The following is a 19,964-nucleotide window of genomic DNA, read 5'->3' on the forward strand; positions in this document are numbered from 1 at the left end:
GTTCACGCTTTACAGCTTACTGCAGTACTGGGATATTTAAAACAATCTTTAAATAATGCAAATGATCAAGAGTTTGTCTATTGTTTAATATTTTATAGCTTCTATATTATTTTCTTACATCATTCACCAAATCTGGTGAACTGAAGCTTTGGTACTTTATTGTTCCCTTTCGAACAATAGTGGTAAGTGGTAACTTCACGAACCTAGTATGCCAGAGCGCAGAGCCTGCCAGAATGGGCGGGCCGGGGCATCTGCCTATAAAAGACACTTGTTTCGCCATAGATTGAGATTTATCACCTAAGTAACATTAAATTAAAACAGAGGTAAGACACACCGAAATTTAGATTGGTCAAGCAGCATTTGCTGTTCTAAACCGAAATTCACTTCTTGTCTTTGCAAACCAAGTAAACTTGAATTGATGCCAAATATTAGTTGTCACTAATCTGACGCAAAATTTACGGGAACATACGAATCCGTTTAATCTAGCCTACTTGGGAAAACAATTTCAGAGTCAGTCAGAATAAAATCGTATGTTTACAATTTATTGACCAGGTAATAGAACAATAATTCAAAATCAAATTTATAGTAAAAAAAACTAAAAAACATCGGTTAATCAAATATAACAACAACAATTCGGAAATCGAGGAATTATAGAAATATTTACTTGGCAACGAAAAACTACACACAGCGATCGTGTGGGAAGTCTACCTACAGACTCCCCGAACCTTTTGCCAATTTTCCTTATAAACCCAAATAATTCATTCTTAAACAGTCAATAATAAAGGATAAAAATGAACTCAAACCTCTTAAGACCTGATCATTTTATTTACAATAATACTGTACATCCCAAACATATCTATCACAGTATTAATATAGAATGATAAAAAAAAAAAAAAACATTTTTGTGATTAAAACTATGTAACTCATTCTGTGTTCATTAAATAGATCAAACAAGACAAGATGTTGTTTCTGTTTTATTTCTCATAATATGTATTATCGGAACAATTTAGTAAACTTAGTAAATATGAAAATGGCATTAATATATCTAATTCTAGAAAGAACTATCTAGAGTTAGTAAAAGAACACAATTCACCCCCCCCCCCCCCCCCCCCCCAAAAAAAAATCTTTATTTACACTGTAACACCATGTCCTAACCAGAAATGATGCAAATAATTTGTCTGTCCAAACTAGACGCGACTGCGAGCTGCGTCGAAATCAATCAAAACCCACAGCCAATCAGAACAGCGTGTGGGCGGAGTCTCGCGGCGAGTGCACAGCACCAGAGTCATCTTGACGGCACTCGAAAGAAAATGGATAAGCTACATAATCAAATTCACAAATATTACACCATTTAAACATTATTCAAATACATAGGCTACTGAGTTACTAAAACAATATTTGTCAAATAATACACTTGTTTGTTCAGTTTGAACGTTTTTGTTTCCATTTGTTAATTTTTTAAGATCTGAGGTCCATTGTTGCTACAAAGTTGAAGCACTAAATGATATTCAAAGTCACATTACACGGTTTTAAATAAAGCACATAAACAGTACCTGAGATTATTATTGCCACACTTTGTATTTGTTGTTCCAGCGGCGACGTCGCAGAAATATAGAAAACATTTCAAATATAGAATAGTCACGTGTCACTGTTTAGGACAAAAAGTCTGATTAACATGGAAAAGATACATTTTAACGCGCGTTGTGTGTAGTTAGGACACGGTGTAAGAGTAATTGACTATTCAGTGGAAAAACTCCATATTTTATATCACAGTGTTTACTATTTGACATGAAAACAAATGTCGCTCACAACATTTTTTAATATGAATAAAACTCATCTCACACTGAGTACAGTAGTAGGGCTTTTCTCCAGTATGAATTCTTTGATGCAGTTTCAGATTGTAAAGCTCTTCCCACAGTCAAAGCACACGATCTCTCACTTTATTATGTGTTTTCTGGTGCAGTTTAAAACTGTTAAGCCATGAAAAACTCTTTTCACAGAGAGAACACACATAAGGCCTCTCATCTGAATGAATTTTCAGGTGTTGTTTTAGCTGTGATGACAAATTAAAATATTTACCGCACTGATCACAGTTAAATAGTTTTTCTCCAGAGTGAGTGTGAAGATGAATTTTGAAACCTGTTGCATCTCTGAAACTCTTCTCACACTGAGTACAGTGGTACGGCTTCTCTCCAGTATGAATTCGCTCATGCTTTTTCAGGTTTCCAGACTGAGCGAAACTCTTGTCACAATATGAGCACTTGTAAGGTCTTTCTCCAGTATGAATTCTTTGGTGCAGTTTCAGATGGTCAGGTCTAGTAAAGCTCTTCCCACAGTCACAACACACATGTTCTTTCACTTCATAATGTATTTTCTGGTGCCGTTTAAAACTCTTTATCCGTGGAAAACTCTTTCCACAGAGAGAACACACAAAAGGCTTCTCATCTGAATGAACATTGAGGTGTTCTATTAGACCTGATGACGAATTAAAACCTTTACCACACTGAACACACTTGAATGGTTTTTCTCCGGAGTGAATGTGCAGATGAATTTTTAAACCTGTTGCATCTCTGAAACTCTTTCCACACTGAGTGCATGTATACGGTTTCTCTCCAGTGTGAATTTTTATGTGCTTATTAAGGTTTCCTTTATTCTGGAAAGTCTTTCCACACTGAGAGCAGGAGTGCAGCTTATTGGCTTTTGTTCCTTGAGTTTGTAAGTCACAGTGTTTCTTCAAGTCATTTAGTTTCTGTCTTTGCTCCATCACTTCCATCTGGTCTAAAATAAATGTATTAATCAGTTAGAATCAGTTCAATGAGGTTAAATGTGAAAATTAAAAACACATAGCAGAAAACAAGACACCTGTCTGTGTATTAAGTATCAGTGACACTTTACAATAAGGTTTCCTTAGCTAACTCATGTAGTTAACATGAACTAACAATGAATACTTCTGCAGCATTTATTAATCTTAGTTGTTGTAATTTCAAAACCGACAGGGGTGGGTGTTGTGAGGTTTTGGCGTGCAGCCGTCATAGGCAGCCGTCATAGGCAGCCGTGCACGAGCGCAAAACCTCACAACACCCACCCCTGTCGGTGATTGGTTGGAACACTATTTATTTTGTTTTTGAGTGGTTGGTGAAACCAACTGTTTTTGTGTGCAGATCTCAGAGCCTAGGCTGCCTACAGAGACGCGTTTTTTTGACGGCATGCTTATGGGGCGGGCAGCTAGCGGATCGTTAGGAAAGATTAGATGAATGTGATCATTTATGTTTGGGCCTGAAATCGCTGATACAACCTTTAATTAATGTTAACAAATGAGACCTTATTTTTAAAGTGTTACCAAACTATCTTTGATGTGCAAAGGTCAGTTCTGTCATTCACTTGTTAATACGATTACAAATGGGTTATGATTATTTAGATGCATTTCTCTATCATTTGTCATCCATATACTAATTATTATTCCAGAGCTACTAAAGCAGTCAACAATAGCCGCTTTCCGACCAGAGGAACCTTTTCACAGTTCCTAGAACTATTGGCTAAAGTACCCGGATGTCAGCGTGTTCGCACCGCAGGAACTAGGAACGATTTTAGTTCTAGGAACTCCATTTGGAGGAACTAATTTGGGTCCTACTTCAGAGTAGGGTCTAAACCAGCACTATAGGAACTACTCGTGACGTTAGTGTACGCTGATGACCGAACGCACGCAAAACACCAGCACCCGCCATTTTTAAAACAGCTATATGTAAACACACAGATTATAGCCTATATATTTACTCCAGAAACTATCTATACAAACATGGAAAACAGTGATAGATGGGTCTCTAAACCTTTATGCTGAAGAGAAAATCCAACGCAACTTTGAGGGGACTAAGCCAAACATGATTATGTTTATCTGCCCAGCTAGCAACACTGGGCATCAACCACACGGCATAGGCTAATAACCTTTTTTCATATACTGTCTACTTTCTATTACAGTTCTATCTAATAACATATTAAACAGTACTGTTAGACAGATCGCTAACTAATAAACACAGAGAATGCGAGCATTGTTTGCTCTGGCGTTCTCAGCGCCGCCAAAATAAAGGTGGGTCGCGCCGTCAAAATAAAAGTCACCGTGCTTGCGTCACTCCCTTATTACCCCTCCTACCAGTTCCTATGGCCACTTGACCAGTGCGAACGCAAACAGCAAAACCGAGTTTGGGGGAGAGTAGTTCTTAGAACTGTTTAGAAGTGGACAGTTCCTAGAACTAAGTTCCTAGAACTACTTGGTCGGAAAGCGGCTAATGAAGAATCAAGATTGGACACCAACCTATTTGTTCCTCAGTATCTTCATGTTTTATTCTGGATGGTTCTGGATCACTCATGTCTTCAATCTCCACTTTAATAAACTCCATCTTTAACAGTCACACAGATTTCAGCTGCTACTCCTGGAGTTTGTCCTTCTCTTGTAGGATGATGGGAATATTCCCAGTATTTATTGGTGAATTGTTGTGGGAGGGGCTTCACTGCAGGTGTGAAAAACAAAAACAAAAAAACAACAAAGATAAATTACTGAATTTATACTGGATTACTTTGACAGCAAAACACACATTGTGCTTCAAAAATATTTAGTTCAAATATATAGTATTTTGATTGTTACATATTAATAGTCTATAAAACAGCTCTAAAAGTACTGATATTAGAACAAACATGTTTAGGTCACAAAGTTGTTTTGAATCAACGTCAATGTCTGGGAACATCATAAACTGTAAAATAACAAAATACAACTTAAAAAATGTTACAGTTGTTACCAAATAAAAAGTTATTGAAAATAGTAAACCTCACATTTGAGCCTAATAAATTACTATGTATGTAATGTTAATTAACTTAAAGGCAGACAGGCAAATTCTCTCTCAGAAGGTCACGCTTGTGGAAAAGCAGAAATACAGCGGTTACTCCTGAACACAAGCAGCGCTGCGCTTATAAACACTTCTTTATTAGACATTACTGAGGAAAGATAAAAAGAAGATGCCATCTAAACTATTACGAAGACAGTCATTTCCCTTCAGATATACATTAAAATAAAAACTCCTTAGATCTGCAATAATCACATGAATGGTCTATTTCATGTGATTTGAGAGTTTGCAGGTGTGGTTTCTGTAGCCTTTAATAGTATTTTTAGTCATGTACTTTAACCTGAGGGGTAAAACATTAAAAACACACAGATAGGTGATTATCACACAAAGTGATGATCCTGTAGTTGGTCTGACACTAATCACGTGCTTGATGTGCCAATTAACAGAAGATCTCATACATTATCATAATGAATGAGGTGAAAACAGGGACTATTGAATGAGATATGATGCTTTTCAGCAGCTCAGTTAAACGTTATTACTTTCATAAATTACTTTGACAATACATATTTACAAATATTTGTTGTGCCAGTAATGTACTTGAAAATAAACTAACTGGATGAATGGATAGACATTGCTCATTCAAACTCTCTCCACATTAGTACAGTAGTAACTTTAGCATACGGCTAATCTGTTGAACTGAATGAAGCTTTCTTATTTGGTGAATTGTTGTGAGGGACACCAGATCTGCCAGGTTACTGGGTTTATACTGAAATACTTTAATAATTACACTTCTTAAATTATCATATGATTTTAGGCTTGGTTTTTGAAACAGAGCATTTTGATATGGTTATTAACTTCTTATTTATTAAATCCAGTCAATTGGTTGATGAAACATTTATTAAAATTAAAATACAAATCAATGCAACATGAAATTCACTTTAAAGAAAGGCGTTGTGCTTTCTGTTTGAAGTCTCTGTGTCTCTGCTCCGATCAATTTAAAAACTTACAAGTCACTGGAGGCTCACCTGCAGTTCACAAATGGATGGGTGAAAGATCTGCAGATCTACAAAGTAAACACGGGGAAAACAATCGTTCGCACTAAGGTAACGTTAACCAAGCATCAGTGTGACACACACTTGTCAGATTCTGTGAGTTATGAAGCTTGTCTATGCGGGTTTGTTACACTTCAGGAGTAATTACTCACCTATCATACGTGCAATAATCCACTGTTTTCGTCTGGTAGTATAATATTGACGACCAGCGGTGACCCAAGCCATCCGACGCCTCTTTGTGATTTCAGACACCAAGTCTCCTTGTGTTTTTTCCAAGTAGGAAAATGGTGAAAACTAATATGATTCATAAAGGCGTTTGTCCTGCCGATCGTGAGACCGATAACAGCAGTTCACAATACAGCAATACTGAACCATTTTCCTTAAAATAACCTAAATTAAACCTAATATTATCAAATGACCAACGTTACAGTTTTAATTACCTACTACAGTACATCTACTTCCGTACCGTGATTCCCACAATGCATTGTGATGTGACGTAACGATCCCGAACTCTATGGCTGACAGGTAACATCTGGTCACATTGTAAAAGTTTATAAAAATAACTTCATAACAGGTCAAATCTGGTCACATTGTAAAAGTTTACAGGAAGGACAAGTTTCACCTTCCTTTAAAAGAGGAGATAGGTAATGGTGAAGCCTCTGTCTGCATTACTTCATTGCCTGGACGAAGTTATTAAGTGCACGATATTGAAGAAAAAATGCGATATGTGATTACTCATTAAACAATGCGATATGAGATACGATAATCCTTAAAGTGTATAAAATGTACTTAAATTAGATTTAAAATTATATAACCTACATATTATGTGTTTCATTTTTTTTTTGTGACAAGAAAACATCCATTCAACTTGTGAAAGTGAACAGCAGTGTTTTACTGTAGCATAAGAAGTGTTATTTTAACATCAGTGTAAACCACAGGGTTTAGGGTTTCAGGTTATCCTACATTAGGGTTATTTAACAACAGAAACTGAATAATCAAATGTAAAAATAAAACTGCTTAGTTTTCACTGTATGAATTAAATATATACTGATTCTTATTAAAGCTAAAAAAGTTATGCATATTGCGATATATACATTTGCGATATTTTGATATATTGTGCAGCCCTACATTTTGTGTTTGGAAATTGCTCTCTGAAACATTTCTCCTCCATGATGTCAAGCCAACGTGAAATCCCCTTGCTTACAATGGACTGAGAAACACCAAACCTTTCAGCAAGATCACCCTGCAATAAATTAAGATGCAGATTGATCAGAGTCATCAGGAGCTGATCCCAAGTGTGTAGCTGAAAGCTGTTGGTGTATGAACTGGTGCTCGGCAAATGAATGGAAGGCATCCAGTGTCGACCCTGTGTAGAGCTGACAAAGGTGGTCGTTTCTCATCAGAGTTATGTACAATGGCGCTGGCTCAACGCATTGTGTTCCCATTTCAGATGTAGGTGGCTTCAGGTTGAGTTGAGATTTTGGAGCGTAGTTGTGGTCAGAGACAGATGGATCCTCCCATTGTGTGTCTGCATCACAGGTCTGGGGCATGTGGCTGTGATCATCCTCACAGTTGTCCACTGAAAAACTAGCGCTCATCGATGAACTAAGGAAATAATATAACCATAAACATTTTTACATTAGAACTTAAAATAGATCATGAGAATTAATTTATGATGGCACTCAGAACAGTGTGAAAAAGAGAGATGCATTAAAAACGAGACAGCTATACACACAATCTCCTAACTCTACGTAGGTCAATATCAATATCTGAATGAGAGATGTAGCTAGCTGGCCTCCTTACAGGAATAATGTGAGCTATTGTAAGACTATAATGTACCATAATATATTGTATTATCGTGAATATTCATTCATTCATTCTTTATTTCAGACCCTTAGGTCCATATCACAAAGTAAACAAAATATAAGAAATATGACATATATAGGTGGCCAATGGTAATCATGCAAGATTCGTTGTATTTTGTTAACGGCTCGTTACTAATCTTAAATGTATTCATAGAACGGACTTCACAAATCTAACGTTAGGCTAACAAGCACATAGATAGGTAAGTTAGGTAACAACAGTTAGGTAAGTTAGCTTACCTGAATCTGACAACCTGTTCAGCACTCGGCGGGACTTCTTTACCAGAACATCGTAGCCGAGCCTTTACTCGGGGTAAGGGTGTTCCTCAGTCGCCTTCCCGTCCATAAAATGGTACGAACACACATAAGAGCGCTTGGGTGGGCACTTCAAGTTTAGCGCCTTCCACCATTGCCTCAGGTGCTCCTCGTCTTTAGGTGGTGGTGGGTGTAAATCGTAAAGTACACCACAACATTCCGATCGCTTTACATTGTGTTCGTAACACCGTTGGTAAAATTTTTCTATCCTCTTAATTCAATTGTTATGGCAGCCCCTACCTGAGCATATAATACTTGACATATTTTACTGTTACAACTATAGAATTACGTCTAAACTAGCGTAGGTCCTTTCAGCCAGAAGTTGAAGTCCCTCTCAGCCATAAGTAAGATGACAAAACAAACGTAATGGCGTCACCCTTGTTGTCGTGGAAAATAAGGTGAATAGAGAGGTTCTTGCGGGGGGCGTCATCAAGATGGCGTCAGTGTAGGTCACATTTTCTTGGCTCTTTCCTGAATTTTGTGCAAAACTTGATTTTTCTTCCCCTTTAAAGACTGTTTTGTCCTCAGTGCGCTGATTTTAATTTTGTTCATGCTCCCCATACATCAAAGATACTGTGTTTTGCGAATTCCTAATTTTTTTCCCTCAACGACCATTAACGATAGGCTGCACAACACGTGGATTTGAGCTCTCCTGTGTGGCATCATGATGGAGGTGGACGATATACCGAAATCTGAAAGTGTTAAACGTATGCATAATTATTCTAAAACTGCCCATGATCTGGATTCATTGGATGTGTGTCTTCCCGAGTCTCCAGCGGCAAGCCCTTTACCGAAAATGCGACGCCCAATGACTTTATGGAGAAACTTCTGGAGATCGAGAAATTGCATCCAATTCCACCCTCATCTCCGATCTCACAACATGGGTTGACGCCGTTGATAAGGCTGCAGAAAACAAACGCTTATGGGATAAAGTGGATGAGCTGGATGCCTACAAGAGGCGTTGGAATCTGAGGATTTCGGGTGTGCTGGAGGAAGATGGAGAGAATGTCAAGATGGTAATAATGGACATTTTTCTTCAGGTGTCACCAGGCTTAGCAGATGTTCTGCAGTCTTCGATTCATGTTGCGCACAGGCTTGGCCCTAAACTGGGCAATGCACGCCTTCGCACGATAATTGTACAATTTCTCTCTCGATCTCACTGCGATCGTATCTGGGCTGATGCAAGAAGATCAGAAGTGCTCAAACAGAAAAAGATTAGGATCTCAGAGGACCTGACGCAGAGGACGAAGGAAGCACGGAACAAGCTGTGGCCTTTGGTGGAGAAAGCCCGAAAGGAGGGTCGCCGTGCTGGCTTCAGGGGGCCAAATGCTATCGTGGATGGAAGGAGGATTTCTGTGGATGATGTCTGATTTTTTTAGGAAGCTGGAGGTCGAAATCAAATGCCAGGGATGTTCAATGCCATTTTGACTGAAGTACTTTTGATTGGCGAAATAATTATTGACATTCGCAAAAAACTGACAAATACGTAAGAGCATTAATATGTTAAGGTAAACAAAGGAGGGGACATAGCAGATAGCCTAAACTGTTACTGTTACTGAGTTTCAAGTTTTGTACTTTAATTGTATTCTGTATTACATTTCATAACTTTGTTACGATTGTAGTTGTATAGTACTTTTTATTTTCTTTTTCTTGTTTTGTTACTGTTCATATGTCTTGTTTTTCTTTTAATGTACGGGGGATTTGTGATTTATCTAAACGCAAGGCTTTATTTTTATTTTGTACGTCACAGAAAAGGGATGTTTATTTTTTTTCAAGAAACACATTCTTGTTATGAAGATGAAACCTTTTGGCGCAATCAGTGGGGAAGTAAGGTTTTATTTTGACATGGTACTAATCAATCCGCTGGAGGTTTGATTTTATTTGACCGTAATTTTAGTGGCTCGATTCTGCAGTCCTTTTCTTCTGCCGAGGGTAGATGGATTATTGCTGTCATTCTTCTAGGGGATTTTTTCTTTATCTTGGTTAATGTTTATGGTTAATAATCATACACAAAATAGTTTATTTTTTCAGGGTCTGTCTTCTAAAATTCTTGATTTAAAAGGTAAATATCCATCTGCTGCAGTAATATTTGGAGGAGATTTTAATGAAGCTCCTGACCTATGTCTGGATAGATTTCCCCCAAAACGAGAGTCATGCAGATGTAACACTATTATTAATGATTTTTGTAGTAACCTTTCTCTTTTGGATGCTTACAGGTTTATGCATGATAAAGATTGTTCATATACTTGGTTTAGTAAAGATCTCTCGAGAAAATCGCGTATAGATTACTGGCTTACATCAGACTTTATGTCTTCTTTTATTAAGTCCAGCAGTATCTGTCCAGCTCCCCTCACAGATCATGCTTTTATCGATCTTATTTTATCTGATTCTGGTACTGGTTGTCACAGAATCCCTGGATATTGGAAACTAAATTGTTCTCTACTACAGATTCCCTCTTATTGTTTAGGTATTAAGGGCATCATTGAAGAATTTAAAGCAAAACCTGGTGTTTCAATATCTTCTAATTGGGAAATGTTTAAATACGAGTGTAGAAAATTCTCAATTCGATTTAGTAAACAATTAGCAAAGGCAAAATCTTTAAAGTATACCTCTATATTAAATTAAATGAATCAAATTTGAGGCAAGCAACAGACAAGTGAAGATGATAAAGTAAAACTGCACAACCTTAAAGAAGAATTAAATAACTTTTATGCAGAAAAGGCTAAGGGTGCCAGAGTAAAGTGGCTAGAATTCGGAGAAAAAAAAATCAGCATATTTTTTTAATTTAGAAAAGAGGGAAATCTAAGAAAATATTTTCTCTAAATATTGAGGGCAATTTGGTCACAGATGAAGCTAGAGTATCTAATTTTGTTTCCAATTTTTATTCACAGCTTTATTCTTCTTCATTTAAACCTCAGTTTGCTGATAGCTTTTTTGAGAGGGTTCAAGCATTCACACCTATTATAAGTGATGGAAATCGGTCGTCTTGTGAGATGGATTTGACTATGGAAGAGTTGGATATGATTATCCAAAAAGCCCCCCTCAATAAAAGCCCTGGTCCAGATGGACTGCCATTTGAATTTTATAGGACCTTTTGGCAAGACATAAAAAAGCTTGTTTTGGAAGTTTTTAAAGACTGTATAAAGAAAGGTGAATTAACTGAGTCCATGAAGCAGGGCTTAATCACTTTAATCCCAAAGCCTAACAAAGATTCTTCATATTTAGATAATTGGCGCCCAATTACTTTACTTAATTCGGATTATAAATTGTTAGCTTCCCTTTATACAAAAAGATTGAAACTATGCTTAGATGAAATTGTCTCAGTTTCCCAATCTGGCTTTATGAATTGTAGGCATATAGCAAATAACATTCGGCTTGTTTTAGATATTTTAGATTATAATGAATTGATCAACGATAGTGCAATCATTTCATTTTTAGACTTTTATAAGGCCTTTGACACGGTCGAGCATGAGTTTATGTTTGAATCTTTGCGCAAATTTGGTTTTGGCTCTTCCTTTATTAGAATAGTTCAGACTTTTTACAAAAATATTAACAGCAATGTATCTTTGGTGAATGGTGTTTCTCCCCCGTTTACGATTAGCAGGGGCATCAGACAAGGGTGTCCTTTTTCACCATATTTGTTTTTATTAGTCACAGAATTTCTTAATATTTGTATTACTCGCTGTGTAGATGTTCAGGGTATTGTTGTAGCTGAACACACTTTTCTAATTAGTCAACTGGCGGATGACACCTGTCTGTTTTTAAAAGATGAGAAACAGCTTCCTGTTATTTTGGAAGCTTTAAAAACATTTTCTAATGCTTCTGGTCTCAATGTTAATCGAAATAAACGTGAAATTATACCCATTCACAGTCTTGAAAAAGGTCATATAGAAGGTATTGAGGTCAAAAGTTCTGTTAGATATTTAGGTATTTTAATAAGTAAATCACCCAAAGATAGAATTTTAGATCACAACGACAAAAAAATTAAAGAATGTCTTCAATTGCTGGCTACAAAGAAATTTAACTATCTATTGGCGCTTTTCCACTGCATGGTACGGCTCGGTACGGTTCGAGTCGGCGCGGCTCGCTTCGCTTTTCCACTGCGTGGTACGACTCAACTCGGTTCGGTTCGCTTTAGCTCGGTTGCTTTTCCACTGCAGTTAGTACTGCTTCAAAGTGGGTGGGACTGATCGTTATAGTTGCGCCGCCTCTACTGCCATGACATCATCGTAAACCACCACATTTCAAACGCACAACACAGGAACAATGGAGCCTATCGGGGACGGTGTTCCTGATTTTTTCAAGCAAGTACTTTAAAAACAGGTGCTACAGCGTTGGCTGTTGTCTACTGGCTATTTAAATCTAGCGGGTTTAGTGTCCCGTGTCGCAAATACAATGACGCTGGTAGTGACGATTCTGTCTGACCAATCAGTGATCTGCAGTGTTTTCACATCACATTTTAGTATCGGTACGGTATGCTTGTAACAGACCAGGTACCATTTAAAGCGAGCCGTACCGTACCGTACCATGCAGTGGAAAAGCGGCAAAGCGTGCCGAACCGAACCGAGCCATACCATGCAGTGGAAAAGCGCCATATGGTTGTGTCTTGATATCTAAAGCTGAAGGCATTTCTAGGATTGTTTACCCAGCTTTGTCCATATATGTCAACCCGGAAACTTGCTCATCTATTGACTCTATACTATTTAAATTCTTGTGGAAAAATAAAACTGAGTATGTTAAAAGGAAGACTCTGATAAGAAATACTTTGGAGGGAGGTGTGAATGCTTTGGACTTCAGTACTCTCAATCAGGTTTTCAAGATCGGCTGGATTAAACGCTGAATTAAACGCCTGAATGCTGATCCTAATTTGTTATGGTTTTTGACATACCTAAATTTATCTTTGAAAAATGTGGGGGTTAAATTTTTTATTGTCTTGCGATTTTAAATGCAACAAACTTCTGAATTTATCAACCTTTTTGGAGTGGATTCCTCACCAAAAGTTTATAACTGGGTTATTAATTCTATTTCACCTAAACCTTTGCATATGGTTAGGTCATACTGTAGCTACAGAGTATCCGTTTGTGAAATGCCCCAGTTATCTATTGGAGGATTGGAGCTTTCTAATGTCAAATGTAACAATTTTTATTAGGAAAATCAGCTGTCATCCCAAAGCTTTTTTCAAATGGAAATTAAATTATCCTTCTCTTTCTACCATTAATATATGGACTGGCATTAATACGTTTCTGTTACCTAACAAGTGGAAAGAGATTCACTTTAAAATTCTACATAATTACTATCCCTGTAACTAAGTTTAAGCACTGCAAAAAATGCTGTTCTTACTTAGTATTTTTGTGTTGTTTCCAGTCCAAAAATCTAAAAATTCTTAAATCAAGAAGTATTTACTAGAGAAGTAAAACTACATAAGAAATTATTTTTTGTTTTCAGATAAACAGTAAGTAACTTAAGTAATTTTTGCTTAAAACAAGCTAAATTATCTGCCAGTGCAGTAAGAAAAAAAAACTTAATTCAAAAAAACTTAATAAAACAAGATTATTTTCCTTACTGCACTGGCAGATAATTTAGCTTGTTTTAAGCAAAAATCACTTAAGATACTTTCTGTTTATCTGAAAACAAAATAGAATTTCTTATGTAGTTTTACTTCTCTAGTAAATGCTTCTTGATTTAAGAATTTTTAGATTTTTGGACTGGAAACAACACAAAAATACTAAGTAAGAACAGCATTTTTTGCAGTGAGTTAGACATCTCTTCACACTGCGCATTCTGTAATTCTAATCTTGAAACAATACCACATTTGTTTTTTTGAATGTGATTATGCAAAGGAGTTCTGGAAAGAAGTAGCCTGGCTTATTTTTTCTGCTTATTACAAACTCTTTACTTTTGAGGTTGTGAGAATGTGCTGTTTTTGATTTGGGACTCCGGGTCAAAGGAGATGGATGACAGATTAAAACTGCTTACTTTATGTGGTGAGTTTCATCTTCATACATGTAAAGTAACTGATTCTAAGCCCAATTTTAGAATTTTTGTGTGTTGATTTAAAATTATTATATGACTCTCTTTGTTTATCAGCTAATAAGAAAGAAAGCTGCTAAAACAGACTGAATAGAGGCTGATCAAAACTAATGATTTAATTATCTGTACGTTACACTAAGAACAATGTACATTTAGGCAACACAAATATAAATTCTAACATGATAAATATAACATCTCTCACCTGCAGACTGGAAATATACGACATCCAGAGAAAATATTCCACATTTGTCCTTCATTCACGATCGTTAACAGCGTCACTTTCAGCTTTAACTGGCGTTACTTTCGCGCTTCTCACTTTTCACGTGTTCGACTGATACATTCATTTTAGCGTCAAAAGAGACAACAAAAAGAAAAAGAGAGATGAGAGAAAACCATGGAGAAAACAAAACCATAGAGAGGCTCTCGCGCTTCTCTCTTCTGCGCATGCTCAGTGCGCGCGGTGTCATGTTTCTTAAAGGGGCCGCATTCAGTAAATCACATCTCCGCTCTGTTGTGGACCAAATCCACTATTATAATAATTAATAATGCTCAATAATAATATATATAATATATCGATTCAACAATATATTCACCTTCACTCAATTACAGAGTGTTTGTGGTGGAAATACTGACGTGATAACCTGCTGTGTACAACCCACGTTTAGCATCGATCACCTGAATCTGTAATAGTAATCTGTAATCTGAGCTGAAATAGTAACGTTCAAAGTAATATTGTTGTTAAGTGAGTTATAAACAGTTAAGCGTATTGTAAGTCTACAGTCGTAATAATGCTATACAGCAGAATTATAGATTGGTCAGCTTAAGGTATATTTGAAAGGCTGGACGAAACACTAAGAGATTAACGCATTACTGAAGTGACAGTTAAAATGTGTCTATACATTGTGGAGGTGTATGTGGTCGTGTCCACTTGTCATTGCAGGAGGTTCTGGGGGTCCCACCAGCGAGCCTAAAGACAAGACACCTCTCAACATGATAAAATCTACAAGTGTAGATGATTCTAATTATGTCACAGTTGTATGGAAGTAAAAGATATTGATTGATTTGTTAAGCTGTGAGAAAGCATGTACATTACACTGTTATTGGAACTTACATTTTAAATATTTACCCAGCATGTTTTGTAACATAAAAAAAAAAATTTAGTGGGGGAGGGTGTAATGACCTTAAATAATCATTTAATTAGTTTCATGTCTTTGTTTGTTGTAGATAATTTGCACTAATATAATGTAAAGGGGATAAATATAGAAAGCCTCAGAGAATATCTACACTGTTGGGGGCGCTGTGAGAAGAAAAAGACTGGCGAGTAAAAAGAGAGAGAAGAAGCGGAGTTAACGCATGTTGTTGTTCATGTTAAAAGTTCATGTTAAAACTTTCAGCCACAAAATCTGTGTCAGAAAACAAAAGATAAAAACAACCGAAAGAAAAGTTTGTCGTTGTAATTGTCCAAGGGGGAAACATAAGCATAAACTAAAACATCTGCACTTTTGCTGTCAAAAATAAATAAATGACGGTGTAAATGCATACATGTACCCTGTAATTTTTAAAAGCCTATACAGTATGTATTGATACACTATTATTACAAAAAGGCACACAGTGTATGTTTTTGCTAAATTGCTCCCATTGTAAGATTGTTGTATCATAATAGTAGAATACGTACCCCTTAGTTATAATATACTTACAGTGTAAATAATTAGTTAATTCTCCTGGTTGTTTGCCCTTTATTCCAAAAAAAACAATAAGAGTCTCGTTCTCGTGAACCCAATATCGTGTCTCGTCTCGTTAGATCAGTGTATCGACACACTCCTAGAAGACACTAAATCTCATCTCAGCATTTCAGCATTTACTCTCAACATCAACATTTGAGAGATTTATAACATTGGAACAGTTTTGATAAAGTTGGTGGTGAGATGTTCACTCATTAATTAAAAATAATTCATAATAATAATAATTCCATGAATTAATTAATGCATAGAATTGTTATTTGGTCATTAACTTGTTCTAAGTAATATTAGTAACCTATTAATGTTATGTTAAAATGCTTTTTTTATTAAATAATGAACCAAAAATGTATTTATTAGACATTATTGCCGCTTTATATTATACGGTACACTCTATAAACTTCAGATGACAGTCGGGACAAGATTCTCCTGAGAGTGTCTGAATTTACATGTTTTTGTTAGTGACTTTATCATAACATTATTCAGGATCTATGATCTAATGTTTGAGAATAAAAGCATTGTCTTGTAACATATTGCAATGATAACTATCAGAGAATAAACTTCCATTGTTTGTTATCCAAAAGTGAGCTTGAAGTGTTTTTTTTCCCCTCATAATTATGAAAAATGATTTTTTTCATTAGTCTTTCTCTTTGTCTCCCTCTGCTGGTTCAACACAAACACATTCAGGCTCTAGATTTACTCTAAAACTCCAACCTTTTTGAGTTTATACTCAAATAAAATGGTTAATCTATGAATGAGAAACTGTAATTTGCTGTGAAATCAAAGGTGTTTCACTGCCGCCTCATCAGGTCTGTCAGAGGATTGTTGAAATCTAAATGAAGTCTTACTTTATAACAGTGAAGTCACTGTATCTTCAGTCTCTGTTGATTCTGTTGACTGTGAGTCTCTGTAGTGGATCCTGTTTTACGTATTAGTATGTAGTATGTAGTATTTAAAGGGGGGGGGATGCTATTTCATGCATACTGAGTTTTTTTACACTGTTAAAGAGTTGGATTCCCATGCTAAACATGGACAAAGTTTCAAAAATGAAATTGTACGTTTGAAGGAGTATTTCTGTGCTAGAAATACTCCTTCCGGTTTGTCACAAGTTTCGGAAAGTTTTTTTCGAGTATGGGCCTGTGTGACGTCAGATGCGGCGGAATTTCCTTATACGGGTCCTAAGGGCACTTCTCCCGGAAGGGCGCGCGCGCACCCGTAGACCAGGGGTGCGTTTCCCGATAGCATCGTTGGCCAACTATGGTCGCAAGTTCATTGCAATGTCCATTGAACTCTATTGGTAATGACGGAACTTGCGACCATAGTTGGCCAACGATGCTTTCGGGAAACGCACCCCAGAGCGAGAGAGCGAAAGCAGTACGCCCATCAAAGCGCTGTGCTCGGCTAAGGCTTTAGGGAAGTCAACGTCACCAAAGAAGTGTGTTTTTGGTTGCCAGGGCAAGACAACCCTGCACAGATTCCCAAAGAACCCAGCGTTAAGGGACCATGGTTGATGCTCTGGAAAAACTGAGTAGATGGAGTTTGTTTTTTCAGAGCATCAACGGAGTTGTGCAAGTGTTCTTGTTTGTTCCCTGCATTTCGACGATGATTGTTTTATAAACAAAGCCCAGTTCGACGCCGGATTTGCAGATCATCTAAATGCTTAAGGATGGAGCAATCCCAATGATAAAGGTTCACGGTCGTGCGTTGGAACCGCAGGCACATTTGAAGCAACCACACTGCTTCAAATGTCTGTGTGTTGTTAGCTATCGGCGCATAAGCACAGCTTTAGCTCCGCCCACACGGCACGCCTCCAGCCGCTCATTTTTTTTCCGGAAAGACTCGGTACAGCCTATCTTTCTTTTATAAATATAATAAAACTAAAGACTTTTTGGAGATATGAAGGATGCAATACTACTCTATAGGTACTCAAGATTAACATGAGATTGACTGAAACTGAGTGTTTCACCCCCCCTTTAAATGTCCATACTCACAACTTAGAAGAAAGACTTCTCCGTGGTTTAGGTTCAGCTCAACTCTTTTATAAAGCAGAGACTTGTGGCAAGTGGCAAAAGATACATTTCAGTCATTTCAGTATTGTAGCCTATTACTTCAATAAATGATTTTTCCACAAATGGTTTACAGTGTCTTTTTTCTTTAACCAATCAAATTTATCAATAAAACAATTTTATAAAAACATGTCTCAGTGTCTTTTCTATAAACCAATAAACCACTTTCAAATAAAAACATGTCTGTGTCTTTTCTATAAACCAATAATAAAGGTTTTCCTTATAAAAAACTATTACAGTATTTTCCTTTACATAAAGGTTTCCCTTATAAAAAAAACTATTACAGTATTTTCCTTTACATAAAGGTTTCCCTTATAAAAAACCTATTACAGTGTTTTCCTTTACATAAAGGTATTATTTTAGCCAATATAAGCCTGTTTATATGAGTCATAACAGAATCAATTGCATGTTTCACCCAACAATCCTTATTCACCATCAGATGATCATCAGAAGATCAGACTGTCCTCTAATACCTAAAATAAAACACACACACAGTCACATATGCAGTATGAGATATTACATCTGTCACATCTTTTCATAAGAAAACTAACTAGATAATCTATATTAATTCATTCTCAAACATGATAATAATAGCTTCTATCTGATGCTCAAAGTCACTTTACAAAATCAAAAGCACATGAAAGGTCACTTTCACACAACGGACAGCTGATACAGAACCAGCAGAAATCATCATTACACTCACTACAGATTTAATATCAGTTAATAACAAACAACACAAATCTCAGATTATCACACACATAGAGACAGTTAAAGGGGAAAAGCTGAAAATAACATTAATATTATTTTCACAATCAGTCACAACAGTATGAGCAGAATTAAACTCATATTAAACACAGTTTAGATTTCAGAGACCTACAGAAACTGAAGCTGAATTTAAGACTCATTATCTGATGATATCAGACAAAATATTCACTCACACACACACACACACACACACACACACACACACACACACGAACCTGTTACTGAACCTGAACCTTTATTGTTATTATTATTATTATTATTATACTATTATTTCTAGCGAGTAAATCAGCCATTTAAACTTTAAATGAAAATATGATGATGAAAATCTTTAAAAAATCTATTCTTACCATAGGTTCTCCAGTTTATAATGTGGATCATCCTTCAGATCCTCCAGCAGCTTCACTCCTGAGTTTCCTAGTTTATTCCCAGACAGATGCAGATCTCTCAGGTGTGAGGGGTTTGATCTCAGAGCTGAAGTCAGAGCAACACAACCTTCATCTGTGACACCACACTTATTCAACCTGTAGAGAACAATGACACACATTAAGCCTTTATCCAGAGATAAACATAACACTTAAAACAAATAAAATAATAACATAATGCTGGCATGCTTCTTATTTTCATTATTGTAAAAAAAAATTTTTTTTTTGTGGATGCGCGATCTACCGCCAGATTCACACAACTGCGTGAGCACGCATGTTTCATTTCAACAGCCATATTTCACTAGTGTGTCCACTGGCACGGAGCAGAGCAAGTGTTTTCAACTAATTCCAATGGAAGTTGAGCTTTAAGCTAGCGGGTTAGCGTGAAGCTAAACTTCTATATGAACTGAAAACGCTCGCTCTGCTCCGCGCTAGGCTAGAGGAAACGCACCATACAGATTCTGGGAGTGTGCTGTGCGGTTTCGCGTGTTTTGCGTCCTTTCAATCGAAATGAAACTGCATCGCAACGCTCATGCATGTGTGAATCCACTACAGAGCATCAGCCTTGCACTTTAACATTGTACTTTGCAAAAAGGTTGCAGAAAGAGGCAGCTCTAGGTGTCTAGAGACACTCTAGGTGTCAGTGCCGAAAGCTGGGTTGACGACAGAAGGTCAGACTGATGTAAACATCCGACGTCGTACAGACAGATTTTGGTTGGAAATGAAAGTTGTAATAAAAAAATAATACTATTAATAATAATAACTGAATGTATTATTATGGGGGGCATTCTAGGTGTCAGTGCCCAGGAGCACCAAAGAGTCTTAATCCGCCACTGGCAACATTTTAAATCTGTGTTGGCGCTGCCGCTGACCCAGAGAGA

At 36.8% G+C, this 19,964-nt stretch overlaps 2 protein-coding genes across 8 annotated transcripts in view; both read right to left on the bottom strand.

The window, feature by feature from the left end:
• Nucleotides 1-526: 526 nt before the first annotated feature.
• On the bottom strand, nt 527-14,545 carry LOC311296708 (uncharacterized protein). Of its 4 annotated transcripts, none has more exons than XM_084418582.1 (4): nt 14,297-14,545; nt 7,990-8,756; nt 4,310-7,492; nt 527-2,778 (listed from the first exon to the last, which is right to left on the bottom strand). In XM_084418582.1, the coding sequence occupies exons 3-4, from the start codon at nt 4,392-4,394 to the stop codon at nt 1,919-1,921; spliced, it is 945 nt and encodes a 314-aa protein (XP_084274708.1). In that variant the 5' UTR covers nt 4,395-7,492; nt 7,990-8,756; nt 14,297-14,545; the 3' UTR covers nt 527-1,918. The 4 variants fall into 4 exon arrangements, with proteins under 4 accessions (XP_084274708.1, XP_084274707.1, XP_084274709.1 ...); XM_084418581.1 differs by having other exon boundaries at nt 7,990-9,447; XM_084418583.1 differs by lacking the exon at nt 14,297-14,545 and having other exon boundaries at nt 4,310-4,505; nt 5,861-5,898; nt 6,040-11,940.
• A 3,302-nt stretch (nt 14,546-17,847) lies between these two features.
• LOC311297139 (NLR family CARD domain-containing protein 3-like) overlaps nt 17,848-19,964 on the bottom strand; it is a 29,526-nt gene continuing 27,409 nt past the window's right edge. For 2 of the 4 annotated variants that reach the window (XR_014628762.1, XR_014628763.1), the window contains exons 9-11: nt 19,009-19,182; nt 18,220-18,369; nt 17,848-18,173 (exon numbers count right to left, since the gene is read on the bottom strand). Coding sequence is in view for 2 of the 4 variants with exons in the window: in XM_084419287.1 (XP_084275413.1) it covers nt 18,363-18,369; nt 19,009-19,182 (181 nt within the window). In the remaining 2 variants the exon portion in view is untranslated. Of the gene's footprint in view, nt 18,370-19,008; nt 19,183-19,964 lie in introns of all 4 variants that reach the window. The other 2 variants (XM_084419287.1, XM_084419286.1) reach the window with 1 other exon arrangement.

The sequence above is a fragment of the Rutilus rutilus genome, assembly GCF_951802725.1.
Source record: "Rutilus rutilus genome assembly, chromosome: 9".
Lineage (NCBI taxonomy): Eukaryota > Metazoa > Chordata > Actinopteri > Cypriniformes > Leuciscidae > Rutilus > Rutilus rutilus.